The 14480-nt window shown below is 45.0% G+C and overlaps 1 protein-coding gene across 1 annotated transcript; it reads left to right on the top strand.

Annotated features, from left to right (window-relative positions):
* Positions 1–621: 621 nt before the first annotated feature.
* Positions 622–2257, top strand: LOC130461385 (uncharacterized). The gene is made up of 4 exons (XM_056829472.1): positions 622–901; positions 1154–1237; positions 1317–1743; positions 2199–2257. Exons 3-4 carry the CDS (start codon positions 1335–1337, stop codon positions 2255–2257), a joined length of 468 nt encoding a protein of 155 aa, XP_056685450.1. The 5' UTR covers positions 622–901; positions 1154–1237; positions 1317–1334.
* Positions 2258–14480: the final 12223 nt, after the last annotated feature.

Below are 14480 nucleotides of genomic sequence, written 5' to 3'. Positions count from 1 at the left end.
CTTTGGATCCGTTCGTATCCGAGCTTTTGGTGTCGTACAACATTAGTTTGGCCCAGCTCACACCCAAATCTATGAGGCACATAATCGGATTTAGATGGGTGTGTGACTTCGTCAATTTCCCTTGCTCTGTCGCTATTTTTCGGGATCTTCACGATCTGGTTCTCAACCATGCTTCCAAGGGTGATGGGTATGGTTGGTGGACCATTGTCAACAAGAAGTCCCGAAAGAGGGGGGATCCGAACTACATCACGGCGTACCCTTACCTTAGCTCTGACCACAATTGGAAGACGGAGTGGTTGCTCGTTCGTGTGCCGACGGATCCGAAGCATCCCAACTTTTATCGTCCCCCGAAGTGGTTCGTGGCTCCTGATCCTGATATGAGGGGTGTGGCAGCTCCAGATCGGAATCATCGCCACTATGTGGACCTTCTCCAGTGGTTCTTGGCTCAAGAGGATAACTATCGACTGCCGTCTAGCTGGCTCCCGAATCTCAATTACATTTTGAGGGAGGACATTCTTGCTGTTGCCGGTCTCAGCAGGATTTTTGACAGGGGTAGGTGTCTTTCGGCTGAGACCGTTTTTTCAGTGAGTTTGTCCTTCTCTTTCCTGCTTCGTTTTGCTGACATATTTTGTGCTTTGTTTTTGCAGAGTACGGCTTTAGCTGCATTGATCCTAAGAAGTTGGGCATTTCTTTGGATTTGAAGACTATTCACGACCCGGCTCCCGAGTACAAGTTCGGAAAAGATAACCCTCGTAATCCTCGCCTGAAGGATTACGTGTTGTCTCCTTCGGGGGTTGCTCGGATATCCGAAGTTCGAGCTGATCCGTGGGATTCCGCCTCCTCTGTTGAAGCTGTTCCTGTGAAGGTTGTGCTTCCTGTGTTGAAGACAACTTCGGACCCGGTGAGTGTTCATTTATAGGCTCGATTTTCTGTTTGTCTTCTTCTTTTCGGTTGGCCGTCGGCTAACGTCTTGGTCCTGGACCATCTTTTTAGGGTCCTGGGACTGACGCTGTGCCGCGTACCGTTCCTTCGGTTTCATCCCCGGCTCGGATAGATATCTCTTTATCTAGGAACCGGGTACTTCACGCTTTTTTCTCTATTTCTTCCTTTTTTCTTCTTTTACATTCGTTGACCCTTGGTCTCTCCTTTTTAGGATCAACGCAAAAGGAAGGGTAGCACTCTTTTGAGGCCTTCCACGCATCCGAAGAAAGCAAAGGCTTCTCAGCCCTCGGAGAAGGTATTTGTTCTGACTTGGAGTTTTTTGTAGTTCGTTTCTCCCTTTTTCCGAAACTAATCTTTGAACGCTTGCTATGTAGGAAGCGGTTTCGGAAGTCATGCCTCCTCCTAAGAATCTTCTTCACTTCATGCCCTTGCCAGGGCAGAAGTTAAAGAGTGTGGTGATTGCTGAACCGCCGCCCGTGGACCAGCCGCTGATCGAGGAAGATATCATCCCCTCTCCACTGAAACCATCTGCTGCTTTGGGGATCGAAATCCAGGATATCACCGAGGTGATGGAGGCGATTGAAGCCGATTTTGTTCCTGGTTCGGATGTCCCTAAGGTAGCTGGGGAGAAGGAGTCTGCTGATCTTCCCTTTGAGAGAGAGAAGAGTCCAGACAAGGAGATGATAGATCTCTCGGGCCCCGAAGCTGCGGTTCCCGAGGTTCAGAAGGAGGTTCCCTCTGCTGGAGAGGAGGAGCAGCCCGAGCAAGGTCTGACGAGGAAGAGGCGCCACTCAACTTTGGGTTCTACTTCTACCTCGGCCCTGGATAGGCTGATCCATGCTGATCCCTGATCGGATGTTCCGCTAAAACGGATCCCCGAAGAAGTAAGGGAGGCGATGGCTCGGTATGCCAGGGCTCCGATTTTGGGAGAGGACCCCTTGGCTCACGTGGGATCCTTGGTGGGCCCCGAGGCTGCTCGGGAGAATCTGCTTCGTGCTAACCCGCAGTGGAGGGTTCCTGGGGCCGAAGAGAGGAATCCGGCTATGATGGCCCAGTACTATCTGAACGAGGTAATTGCTAGATTTTTCTCTCTGAGTTGTGTTTTTGTTTTATGTTTTTCCTATTTTTGCTCATTTTTCTCTCGTTCCCAGGCTGTTTTCTGGTCCTCGTTCGCTTCCGAGTGTAGCTCGGTTGAGGAGAAACAATTGAGGAAATATCGTGAGGCTTATGCTCGTGATATTCCCATTTTGGACCAGAAGGCTGGGCAACTCCTCTCCGAGCTTACGGAAGTCAAGCAGCTATACCTTCAGTATAGTCGCGAGGCTAGAGAGTCTGCTGAGAAGATTGGGGCCGAGGTTGGCCAGCTCATCTTCCGAGTTGAAGAGGATGCTGAGAAGATCGCTTCCTTTGCTGAGGAAAAGAAGGATATGGCTGCTAAGTTCGCTAGCGAACTTGAGGAAAAAGATAGACTCTTCCAGGAGATGAAGTCTAAATTTGAAGCGGCCGACAAGGAGCATAAAGAGGCAGAGTTAAGGCTTTGCCATTTTGTCCAGCATCGGGAGCTGATCCAGCAGCAAGCTGATAAGGTGCCTGTCCTTCGGCTGAAGCTTCGGGAAAAGGATGACTATATTCGGAAGTTGGAGCAGGAGCGAGTCGACCTCTACACTGCTGATCAGTGTAGAGAGCAGTACTGGAACGGCATCCTGGGTGCTCGGCGCATGTTTGCGAAGCACATGCCTCACTTCCCTTGGAACGAGAAAGTTCCCCTATGGATGCAGGCCGAGGACCACTTGGTGGAATGCCAAGCTGATCGAGATGAAGCTGAAGCTGAACGCCAAGCTGCTCTCGCAGAGGCTCGGGCCCAGAAGGCAACTTCCGAGGGTGATACTACTGCTGGGGGTTCTTCGAAGGATGCTCCCCTAGGGGCCGCTCCTGAGACTCCCAAGAGTTAGGGATTCGGGCAGTCGTCTTCTTCAGAGTCGGTCGGTTCCAGTTGAGGACTTCCGAATATGTGCTTGCTTTTCCCCCTTTTGCCTCGGCGCTGCGTTGTACTCGTTTCTTTTTGCTTTCTTAGTACTTCGGTAGGCCGGTATTGTCTGTTGATGGCTGCCGATTTTAACTGTTTCATTTTGTTTTCAATTTTTGAGGTTTTCAATGTATTTGTACTTCCCCCAAATATTGAATGAAAAATGAGTGTTAGTTACTTGGCTGCTTTTCAATTTTGTACTTTCGAGCTTTTCTTTGAATCCGTAGACTTGCTGAAAACCTTTTGATCTTGCGAGCTCTTTAAATCCGTAGATTTGTTAAGAGACTTTTTATCTTTGCGAGCTCTTCAAATCCGTAGATCTGCTAAGGGACTCTTTAACTTTGTGAGTTCTTCAAATCCATAGATCTGCTAAGAGACTCTTTAATTTTGCGAGTTCTTCAAATCCGTAGATCTGCTAAGAGACTCTTTAGTTTTGCGAGTTCTTCAAATCCGTAGATCTGCTAAGAGACTCTTTAATTTTGCGAGTTCTTCAAATCCGTAGATCTGCTAAGAGACTCTTTAGTTTTGCGAGTTCTTCAAATCCGTAGATCTGCTAAGAGACTCTTTAATTTTGCGAGTTCTTCAAATCCGTAGATCTGCTAAGAGACTCTTTAGTTTTGCGAGTTCTTCAAATCCGTAGATCTGCTAAGAGACTCTTTAGTTTCCAGACTCTTCAAATCCGTCGATCTGCTCAGAGGTTTGGATTGTTCTTCCGATCTCTTGTGGTTCGGAAACCTGGGCAAGAGATCGCTAGTCTGCCTCTTAGTTATGCCTTCGGCGATCCGTGGATCTGAGCCGGAGTTTTATAACTTGATTCGAGCGACTGTTTGTGGCGAACAAGTTTTATTTGGTTATCGCGAATCCGAGGATTCTGGACGATTCCCTGAAGTGTATGATTTGGTCATTTCTTGCATTTTATCAAGGAATGGGCAAAGTCAACCTGTTTTTAGTCTCGGATTGATCAGATCCGAGGCTGCATATATATAAGGGGACAATAAATATAGAGATAAGTTTAATGAAACACATGGTGCCAGTGGCTTTCCTCTTCTCATTAAACAACTTACTTGATTTACAGACAGAGATCATACAAAATATTTCTTGAGAACATCGGTATTCCAATGGTTCTTCAGAATTGTTCCATCTAACTGTTTCAGCATAAACGTGCCTGGCCTTTTTTCGGAATGGATGATGTATGGTCCTTCCCAAGTGGCTAAGAGTTTGCCATGGATCCGTCCTTTCTGAACCGAGGCGGCGTTTCTGAGCACTAGATCACCGACTTTTAGGGGTCTGGCGTTGACTCTTCGGTTATAATGCTTGTTGACCCTCTGCAAATAGGCTGCGTTGAGCGTCCTTGCATCGTTCCGAGCTTCGTCCAGTAGATCGAGAGCTTCAGACAGAAGTTGGTTGTTGCTTTCTCCTTGGAGCCCATCATACCTGTTGTATGCCTGGATCCTCAGGCTTTCTGTTCCGATTTCCACAGGGATTACAGCTTCGGATCCATATACAAGGTGGAACGGTGTTTGCCCGGTAGCTTCTTTCTCGGTGGTCCGAAGGGACCATAGCGTTCCGGGTAGCTCTTCTAACCACTTGTTTTTGTCATCCTCGACTCTTTTCTTGAGTGCATTGAGGATGATTTTGTTAGCATCTTCGGCTTGCCCGTTGCTTTGTGGGTGGCAGACTGCCGAGTAAGCTAGGTGTATGCCGAACTGTTTGCACCACTTTTGCAACGGGGTGTTGTCGAACTGTTTCCCGTGGTCGAAGACCATCAGTCTTGGTATCCCGAACCTTGTGATGATGTTCTGCCATATGAACTTGCGGACCTGAGGTTCGGTGATGGAGGAGACAGCTTCGGCTTCGATCCATTTGCTAAAATAGTCGACTCCTACAATCAACCACTTCTTCTGGTTCGTCGCTGAGGGGAAGGGACCAATGATGTCTAACCCCCACTGTGCGAATGGTAAGGGATATAGTGTTGATTGTAGGGTTTGAGCTGGTTGATGGATGGCTGGTGCGAACTTTTGGCATTTCTCGCATTTCCTTGCCATCTGCTTTGCCTCGGAAACCATAGTGGGCCACCAGTACCCAGCCCGAAGGGCTTTATGTGCCAATGTCCTGCCTCCGATGTGGTTTCCGCATATCCCGAGGTGGATTTCCCTTAGGATGTAGTCAGCGTCTGTTGGACCCACACATTTTAGCAGCGGAGCAGAGAATGATTTCCTCATGAGCTCTCCTTCGGCGCTGATGATGAACCATTTGTTGAATCTTTTCAGCTTTCTTGCCTGCAGCTTATCTTCGGGGAGTTCTCCCCTTTCTTTGTATGCAACTACTGCGTCCATCCAGCTGGATTCGGTACGTAAACTGCATACTGTGGTGGGTAGCAAGTCAATGCTTCTCTCTTGGTGAACTTCCACGTGGACCGACCTGTTTAGGTCGATGAGTGTTGAGCTTGCGAGCTTTGACAGTGCATCTGCTTGCGTGTTTTGTCCTCGGGGGATGAGAATGACTTCAAAGGATCTTAACTTTGACGTTAAGGACTTAATTTTTGCTAAGTAAGCTGTCATGCTAGGCCATTTGGCCTCATACTCCCCTCGGATCTGGTTGGCTACAAGCTGGGAATCAGTTTTGAGGCGAACATGCTCGGCTTCCAGGGATAAGCAAAGTTCTATCCCTGCGATTGCGGCCTCATATTCGGCCTCGTTGTTAGTTGCTTTGAAGCCGAACTTCAATGCATACTCTATGCTTTTCCCCGTCGGGGGAATTAGTACAACTCCCGCTCCTGAGCCGTTTACTGTGGAAGATCCGTCAGTGAAGACCTCCCAAGTGCTTTTCGTGTCATCCAGCATTTCTTGGTATGAGCATTCGGCCAAGAAGTCGGCCAACGCTTGTGCTTTGATTGCTGTCCTCGGCTGATATTTGATGCCGAACTCTGATAGTTCGAAGGCCCAGGCAGCCAATCTTCCTGACCTCTCTATTTTGTCGAGTACTTTCTCGAGCGGTTGGTCAGTTAGCACTGTGATCTGGTGGGAATCGAAGTATGGCCTCAGTTTTCGTGCAGCTACCACTACTGCATATGCGACTTTCTCGATGAGCGGGTACCGGGTTTCGGCCCCTGTGAGTGTTCGGCTGGTGAAGTAGATTGGCTGTTGCTTCTTTTCTTCTTCTCGAAGAAGCACTACGCTGACGGTTCCAGGACTAACTGCGACATATAGGTACAGGGTTTCCCCCTCCTTTGGTCTGGCCAGTGTCGGCAGTTGAGCTAGGTGGGCTCTGAGTTGCTGAAAAGCTTCTTTTTGCTCTTGTTCCCATATCAGTTCGGGATCCACTTTCCTCGGGACCCCCTTTTTCTTGACTGGTTCTGCTTCTCCCCCGGGGAGGTTCTTTGGTTTCAGTGCTTTGAAGAAGGGGGCTCCCTTGTCCGAGGCTTTTGATATGAACCTTGTCAGTGCGGCTAACCTGCCGGTTAGCCTCTGCACATCTCTCTTGGTCTTCGGCTCGGGTAAATCCAATGCCGCTTGGACTTTGTCTGGGTTCGCATCAATTCCTCTTTCGCTCACCATAAATCCGAGGAACTTCCCTGACTTCACCCCGAAGACGCACTTTTTTGGGTTCAGCTTCATGCTGTATTTCCGCAGATTTCCGAAGGTCTCTGCCAAGTCTTTGACATGGTCTTCCTCCTTGATGCTTTTTACGATGGAGTCATCCACGTAGACCTCCACGTTCCTCCCTTTCTGGTCGGCGAAGACGTGATCAACTAACCTCTGGTAGGTGGCTCCGGCATTTTTCAAGCCGAAAGGCATCATTTTGTAGTTGAACACTCCTGCGCTTGTGATGAACGCTGTCTTTGCCCTGTCATCGGGGTGCATAAATACTTGGTGGTAGCCTGAAAAGGCATCCATGAAGCTGAGCAGTGCATGGCCGCTGGTGGAGTCAACCAATTGATCTATCCTTGGCAGGGGATAGCAGTCTTTGGGGCAGGCTCGGTTCAGATCTGTGAAATCTACGCACATTCGCCATGAGCCGTTCGCTTTTTTGACCATCACTACGTTGGCCAGCCACTTCGGATACATGCATGGTTCGATGAATCCGGCCTCTTGCAACTTTTTTACCTCCTCGGCGATGGCTTTGTTTTTCTCCGAGGAGTAATTTCTCTTTTTTTGCTTGATTGGCCGAGCTTCAGCGTTGACGTCCAGCTTGTGACAAATCAGCTTCGGATTTATCCCTGGCATATCTGCTGCTGACCATGCAAAGATGTCTTTGTGATCCCTGAGTAGTCGGATCAAATCGATTCGGAGCCCCGAGCTTAGGCCCTTGCCTATTCGGACGCTCCTGTCTGAATTATCTTCGAGGAAGATATCCTCCATTTCTTGATCTGGCTCAGGAGACAGGGTTTCGGGGCGAGCATCAACTTCTGCGAGAGATAGGCTGCTCGTGCTTTCTCTTCTCCTTTTAGCCTCGCTTTCCTCTCCCGTGGCTCCTTTTTCTTCCTCGGGGCCGTCCCCTAGTTTGGGTTTTCGGACAGCAGTGTGGCAGGTTCTTCTCGCCACTTCTTGATCACCTCTGATTCGTTCGGCGAATCCTGCATCTGAGACGTATATCATCAGCTGATGGTATGTGGAGGGGACTGCTTGCATCTTGTGAATCATGGTTCTTCCCATGATTACGTTGTATATGGAGTCGCAGTCCATCACCAGAAATTCGTCCCGAAGGGTTTTTGCTGCCTGGCCTTCTCCCACTGTGACTGGCAGGGTGATCTTTCCTCGAGGGATAGCTGCGGATCCGTTGAATCCGATCAGAGGGTAACTGACTTTCGTCAGTGCTTCCTCTGGTTCTTCGAGGATCAGCTGCTCGAAGCAGTTTCTGAAGATGATATTGACGGCACTTCCTCCGTCGACTAGCACTCGATGCACGTTGTGGTTATTGAGGTCCATGGAAATGACTAGAGGATCGTCATGTTTGTACTGGACTCCGAAACAATCATCAGCAGTGAAGGTCATGTTCGGGGGGTGTGGCTGGTTGTCTCCCACCGCGCTGAAGTTGACCCGATGGGAGAGGGCTCTTAGGTGTTTCTTGCTGGCCTGGCCAGACTTCTGCCCCCCGAACACCACCAGGATGTCGTTTTTCTTGTGTCCTGTTGCTTCGTAGACCCTCTTCTGGGGTTGCTCATGTTGTTTGCCACTGGCGGCCTTTTCTTTTTCCTCCCTTCGGTCTAACAAGTACTGTTTCTGGTAGCCTCGGCGAACGAGGTCCTCAATGTTGTCTTTCAGCGAGTTGCATTCTTCGGTGTGGTGACCGAAGTCATCATGGAACTCGCACCACTTGTTCTTGTTTCTCCGAGCTGGGTTGGACTTGAGCTTCCCCGGTAGTTTCCACTTTTCATCATTTCTGTTGAGGCTAAATATCTCTTTTCGGGGCAGAGCTAGTGGAGTGTAGTTGGTGTATTTGGGTTGAAGTTCACCCCTTCTCCCGTCTTTCTTCGGGCTCATCTCTCTAGCTCCTACTTTCTCTTTCCCCTTCCTTGAGCTGCCCTCTGGCTTGCTCTGGGTATTCTTTGTGTCTCTCGGATCCGACGATCCCTTCAATCTTGCAGCGGCCTTGTTGAACTCTTCGGTTCTGATGAACGCATCAGCCATTTGGAGCACGTCAGCTATTCTGGAGGGGTTCTTCATTGAGAGTTCGTCACGGAACTTCCCTTCCTGGAGCGCGTGCTTCAAGGCGAAGATGGCCACGTCTGGCTGCAAGTTTGGTATGTTTGTTGATTCCTTCATGAATCTGGCCATGAATTCTCTCAGACTTTCGTCTCTTTCTTGTTGGATTGAGGTCAGTTCTGCTGTGGTTCGCTCGGGGCGATTGTTGCTCACGAACTGTGTGCAGAATCTCTTTTTCAGCTTTTTCCAGCTCTTGATCGATCCCTTCGGCAGCGATCTAAACCACTCTCCCGCCACTCCGGTTAGCGTGGTTGGGAAATATTTACACCAACATGCTTCGGAGTAGGGACTCAAGAACATTTGCTGCTCGTAGGAGATGACATGATCCCTCGGATCTGTGATTCCGCTGTAGGTTAGGTGCGCTGGCAGTCTTACCTTCGGTATTTCTTCCATGATCAGCTCGTCCGAGAAAGGGGATGACGTGGGAGTCATGATTCTTTTCCCGAGTCTAGCCCTGATGCCTTCGTTTGCCGAGGTTCTGTGATTAGAACGTTCGGGCGTACGATGGGGGCTAGGGGTTCGATCATGCCTCCTGTCTCTTCTTCTCTCTCGGCTACTGACCTCGGGTCGTTCGCCAGATCTGCTTGGCTCGCCCACCCCGAGTCTCGTATGGATCGAGGGTCTTAACCTTGAGTGGACCGAGGGCCTCAACCTGCTGAGCACCGAGCTTCGGACCCGAGTGTTACGAGTAGTTGATTCGCTTTGGAGAGCTGTTGGAGTAGGCGATGGTCTCGCAAACCAATCTGGTTGCTGTTGTGCCCTTTTTTGGGTGTCCCACGTGCTTTCCATCCACCTCGACGTCAAGTGTGTACCTGTCAAGGGAAGGAGTTCTCGTTCGGGTCTGGACACTTCCGCACTGGGTGGCTCGTTCAGCCTTCGCCTGGTCCTCCTCTCTTCTCTGCGGTCATTTGCCAGTCCTTGCTGCTTCTCATTGAAGAGGAAGTTTTGCATGATGGTCATGGCCGCAGTGAGCTCTTCCCTAGTTGGAATCGGAGGTCCTGCATTTGTGGCGGTCGTAGCTCTGCTTGGCCGTGACCTCGCCATCGATTGAGGGTGCTCCCCTTGGTCAGATTCTGAATCTGACCGCACCATCATATCGTCGTCATTGTTGTTAACAACATCATTCACCATTTTCGCGGAAAGAGGTGATTGATGTCTTTCAAAGGCTTTGAAGTGTTCTTCCCCACAGACGGCGCCAAATTGTTCCGGTGTTGTAAAGATGGAAACAATGGGCTTCGAATGAAGGCCCTTTTGTATGTGTTGAAGATCTTGCTTGTTTGAATGAGTAGAGTCCGAATTCACCTGCACAAGAGCAAAGTCACTAGCCTCGGGGGTGTTTCCGAGGAAAGCCCCTCCGATGCCTAAGTAAGAACGATGCTCGGATTCTAGAGAGAAGTTCTCTAGAAGAGTAGTCTTAAGGCGATAAATTGGACGTACCTTGAGGTGTGAGCCTTGGCGGCCTATATATAGTGTTTGCATAATAAATGCCCATAGGTCATTTATTGCTTTTGGGCCTTGGGCCTTGATGGATGGCTGACTAGCCATTGGTAGGTTTGATGCTGTTTGTTTAGAGCCATTGGGCTTTGGACTTAGTGGCCCAATTGAGAATCAATTGGGAGCCCAAACAGGACTATTGCTGTTCCTTTTGTTGTTGGGTCGGAATTTAGATTCAAGACAGGATGCGGTTTACATTTGATTCATGGTGTCGGTGTTAGCGCAAAATGTTAACATGCATGCAAGTATGCAACAGACATACATCATGTTCATGGTAACCGTCAACAATCAAAGAATCACATTACAACAACCAAAATTTAAGTTTTGAGATATTATCAAATGATAACCACAAGATAATACTCAAATTGATTTATCTTCTACAAGATAATACCGCAACACATAAATCGCAAGATATGTAAATCAAATGAAAACTAATACTCACATCGAATAATGCATGGTAGTTTTCTTTGTCTCTTGTTGGTCATTCCATTTTTGTCTTTTTTCCATTAGCGATCGTGCTGATAACGTGTTATGAAATTAGGGAGAAAGGGAGAGAGAGGAAGAGAGAAAACCAAGAGAGAAACGGGCGGTTATCATCTTATTCCCATTCAACATAATATGTACACATACGTACATTAAATAGGATAATGATGTCAAGGTATAATGGGCATCCACAATACAATATATTTATAACATATTACTTTTTGAGTACGATTTTAGAACTATTTGTACGATTTTGGTACAAATAGTATATTACTTTTTGAGTACAACACAAAAAACTGCATTGCATAGTGGGAGAGTTAAAATTATACGAAGTATATTTTTCCGATTTTTCTTATAATGTTCTCAATCCTCCACATCATCATGTTTTTCTAAAACACCTTTTTATTCTGCTAATTTTTATTGTAGATTTTATTCTAGCAATTTTGTCCATAAAATGATCTGCTAAAAATTAAACTTTTTTTCCCATTTTAAACCGTTAGTTCAATTAAACGGCTAATTATCTTTTACAAAAGTGAGTCCCTAAAAAAGTTAGAGATTTACCGCTATCTCATAAAAAAAAAAACCGATTTATCTCAAAACGTGTACATCATGTATGAAAATATTTTGAAAACAACGTAGTTTAAGAATTTAGTCATCTCTAAGCATGAATAAAAGTTGGAAAACATAAATTTGGTTTCTTCCATAACTCCAAATAAAAGCACTAAAATAACCTAAAAAGGGAAAAGGGAAAAACTAGCAATCAAGTGTGATAATATTTGTGTTGGATTAGTAGTTTGGTGGTTTAATGCTCTCATCGTGAGCGTGCGGCTTGGGAAGAAAGCAAGGTAGGAGGAGTACTTGATTGCTTAGCCATTAATTATTTTTATTTTTATTTTTATTTTTATTTTTATTTTTATTTTTATTTTTATTTGTTGGTGGAATCATACTTTAAACCACAGTCTTTATCAATGACTTCCAATCATATCTTGCAAAATCTACAACTTTCTTTTATATTTTTCTTGGGTCAACTATATTACTATGCCTCTAACTATAATACATACAAGTACTAACTTTTTAACATTTGACCTTTTATTAAACTTAGTACGTATACTCCGCAACAACAATAAATTTAAATACTTCATTTCTCGTTAATTTTCGACACGGAAAATACATGTAATTGAAAATGTAAAATAAGTAAGAATTTCTTTTGGATCTCAAAGTTAGGTACAACTTTAGTGGCTATGCTTTAGCATTTTAACTTTCATTTGGACTTTAACTTTCACTTTTTACTCTGTATTATTTACGTAATATGGAGTAGTAGGTTATTCGTTAAAACTGGGACAATTTAGGAAAAAAGCTACGGAGTAATGAATGGGTAGGGGAACTTAGGAGAAAGCTACGAGGGTACAAGATGGAGCCCAATGTTATGAAAAGTTAAACAAAAGAACAACACGTACACTAGTTTGTACGTATAAATCACATGATCATTGCGTTTGTTATTACAAAATGGATAACGCCGTGAATATGCTACCTAGTATACACCTTAAGCAAATAATTAGCTAATACGTAGTACTACGTACTTGAGTTTGTTGAGTAGAAAACAAATTAAAATGGAATGAAAAGATCTGACATGCATGATCAACTCCCCTCATCAAGATCGATCTAACTTGCATGATCAACTTCCCTCATCAACATAGTAAGTCTCAACTCTCAAGTCCATGCAACTTATAACAACCAACTTAAACCCCCAACAAGTGATAGACATCATATACTTCAAATATTGTTAAATACGGGCCTGGGTCACGCCCGTTACCAAGAGAGAGAGTCCACTTAACAAGACCGTAGGAGGCTCCACCTTAAAACCATATGGCAATAAGGGAGTAGCCCCTTGACCTTATTAAATGATTAACTCTCCCCTCTTTTATCAATATGGGACTCTCACACATGTTGTTTCATGGGTTGGATGGGTCATGGTTGGGTTTGATAGATTGTGGGTCCGGGATAATTGACATTTGACCATGACACATTGAAAGTTAGGGTGAGTTTGGTCATGAGTTGTACGTGTTGGAAAAAATTGGCACAATACGTGATGGGTCGTGGGTTACATGGGTCGTGGTGGGTTGTGTGGGTCAAGTTGGTCCGATGGGATTGTTGGGTTTAGATAGGTTTTGGGGTCTGATCTGACTCGATCTGATGGTCAAGTGAGTTTGGTGGGTATGAATGGGTTTTGGGGCTGATGGGGATTAGGGGGTCTGGTGGGTTTAGAGTTTAGATGACTACTTTAAGCGTTTAAATAATTACAAATTTCGTATGAACTTAAATTGATTAACTTTTATGTTATTGACATACTCATCTCTATTATATAAGTGAAGAGGTGAGGTTACTTTAGTAAATTCAATTTTGGTGCCCCCTTGAATTACTAAAATACTCTCCACAGTTATAGAATAGAAAATATAATGACAATCTACCCAATAGGACAAACGCAAAGAAACATTTTAATCAATCTAGCCACTTAAATAAATAAATTATTACCATTTTAATCTATCTGTTTATTTGCGTTCGGTTCTATCTAACTTATATATTTCTTATATTCGCACTAATCGCATTAATATTATATTTTTACACGTTATCTCAGGTTAAATGTACTAACATAAATCTGTTTCTTCAATTTGCACGCACCGCGTGCATATAAGATAATAAGACTTATAAATATAGTTAATGTACGAAGTATATTTAAACAATAAAATTAAAATTTATTAGCATTCTAAAGTATAAAATAGTTTTCATTAGGATGGCGGGTGGGTTGGGTCACAAGGTTCAGTGGGTTGGGTTTATGTGTAGGGTGGATTGTGTGTTCCGCGGGTCAGGTGTGCTGTGGTGGGTAGTTGTGTTGGGTCGGTTGGGTGGGTCAAAATGGATTATGTTGGAAAAACATGACCCACGACAAATTAAAAAAATTATCCAAATTGAGCGGTGAGTCATAAGGGGTCGACCCACATGATCAATTACTAGTTTGTGTCAGGGTGGGATGAGTCAGACCCAACTTTCTAGTCACCTCTACTTGTTGTATGTTACAAAGTAATTAGCATTCACGACAAATCAAAAATTGTCACCGCGTCTTTACATCAACTAGAAAGCAATTTAGGAGCTACAAAATCTCATGACTTTTTTTCGATATGTATTTTTCTTTATGGAAATGAAAAAATATATTAGGAGCCCCGCGCTCGAGGTTCACTCTCGAAAAATCAATACAAAGAATAGAAAGTAAATGTGGGCTAGTACAAGTTCCTAAACACATTCTATTGCTATATTAAGTGGACGACATTCACAATCTAGCATACTGCTCTATTCGCTTATCTATAAATATGGATATCCCAATATCAAAAGAAAGGAGGAGATATTTGATATCTTTGATGATGTTATAAAGTTTACAAGTGATAAACCAAATTCCCTTTAAGTGAGATGATAATGATTACATTGTCACCTTGATGAGAAGTGTTCTAATATTAAACCGTTTGGCTTCTTGAAGAGCATAGACGAAGTTTAATTAATTTATTTCTTTTTGTCAAATACACATTTGAAAAGTTAATTTTAAAGGGCGTTTTCAGAGGGATTTTTTAATCGACGTCCTAATTCGCTAAAAAATGTCGCGTATTAATGGTGAAAGTACAGTAATACCCTTTATAAAAAATCAAAACCCCTTTCACCCTTCCCCTTCCCCTTCCCCTTCCCTCGTTGCAAGGCCAACACCACCGCCGACAACCGACAACCCACGTACATGTCTTTGACATTATCAGATATTGGAAGGAGTTTAGAGAAAAATAAAATCT

The sequence above is a fragment of the Spinacia oleracea genome, chromosome 5 (assembly GCF_020520425.1).
Source record: "Spinacia oleracea cultivar Varoflay chromosome 5, BTI_SOV_V1, whole genome shotgun sequence".
Classification (NCBI taxonomy): domain Eukaryota; kingdom Viridiplantae; phylum Streptophyta; class Magnoliopsida; order Caryophyllales; family Amaranthaceae; genus Spinacia; species Spinacia oleracea.
The sequence above is the reverse complement of the archived record's forward strand: the minus strand, read 5'-3'. Positions and strand labels throughout refer to the sequence as shown.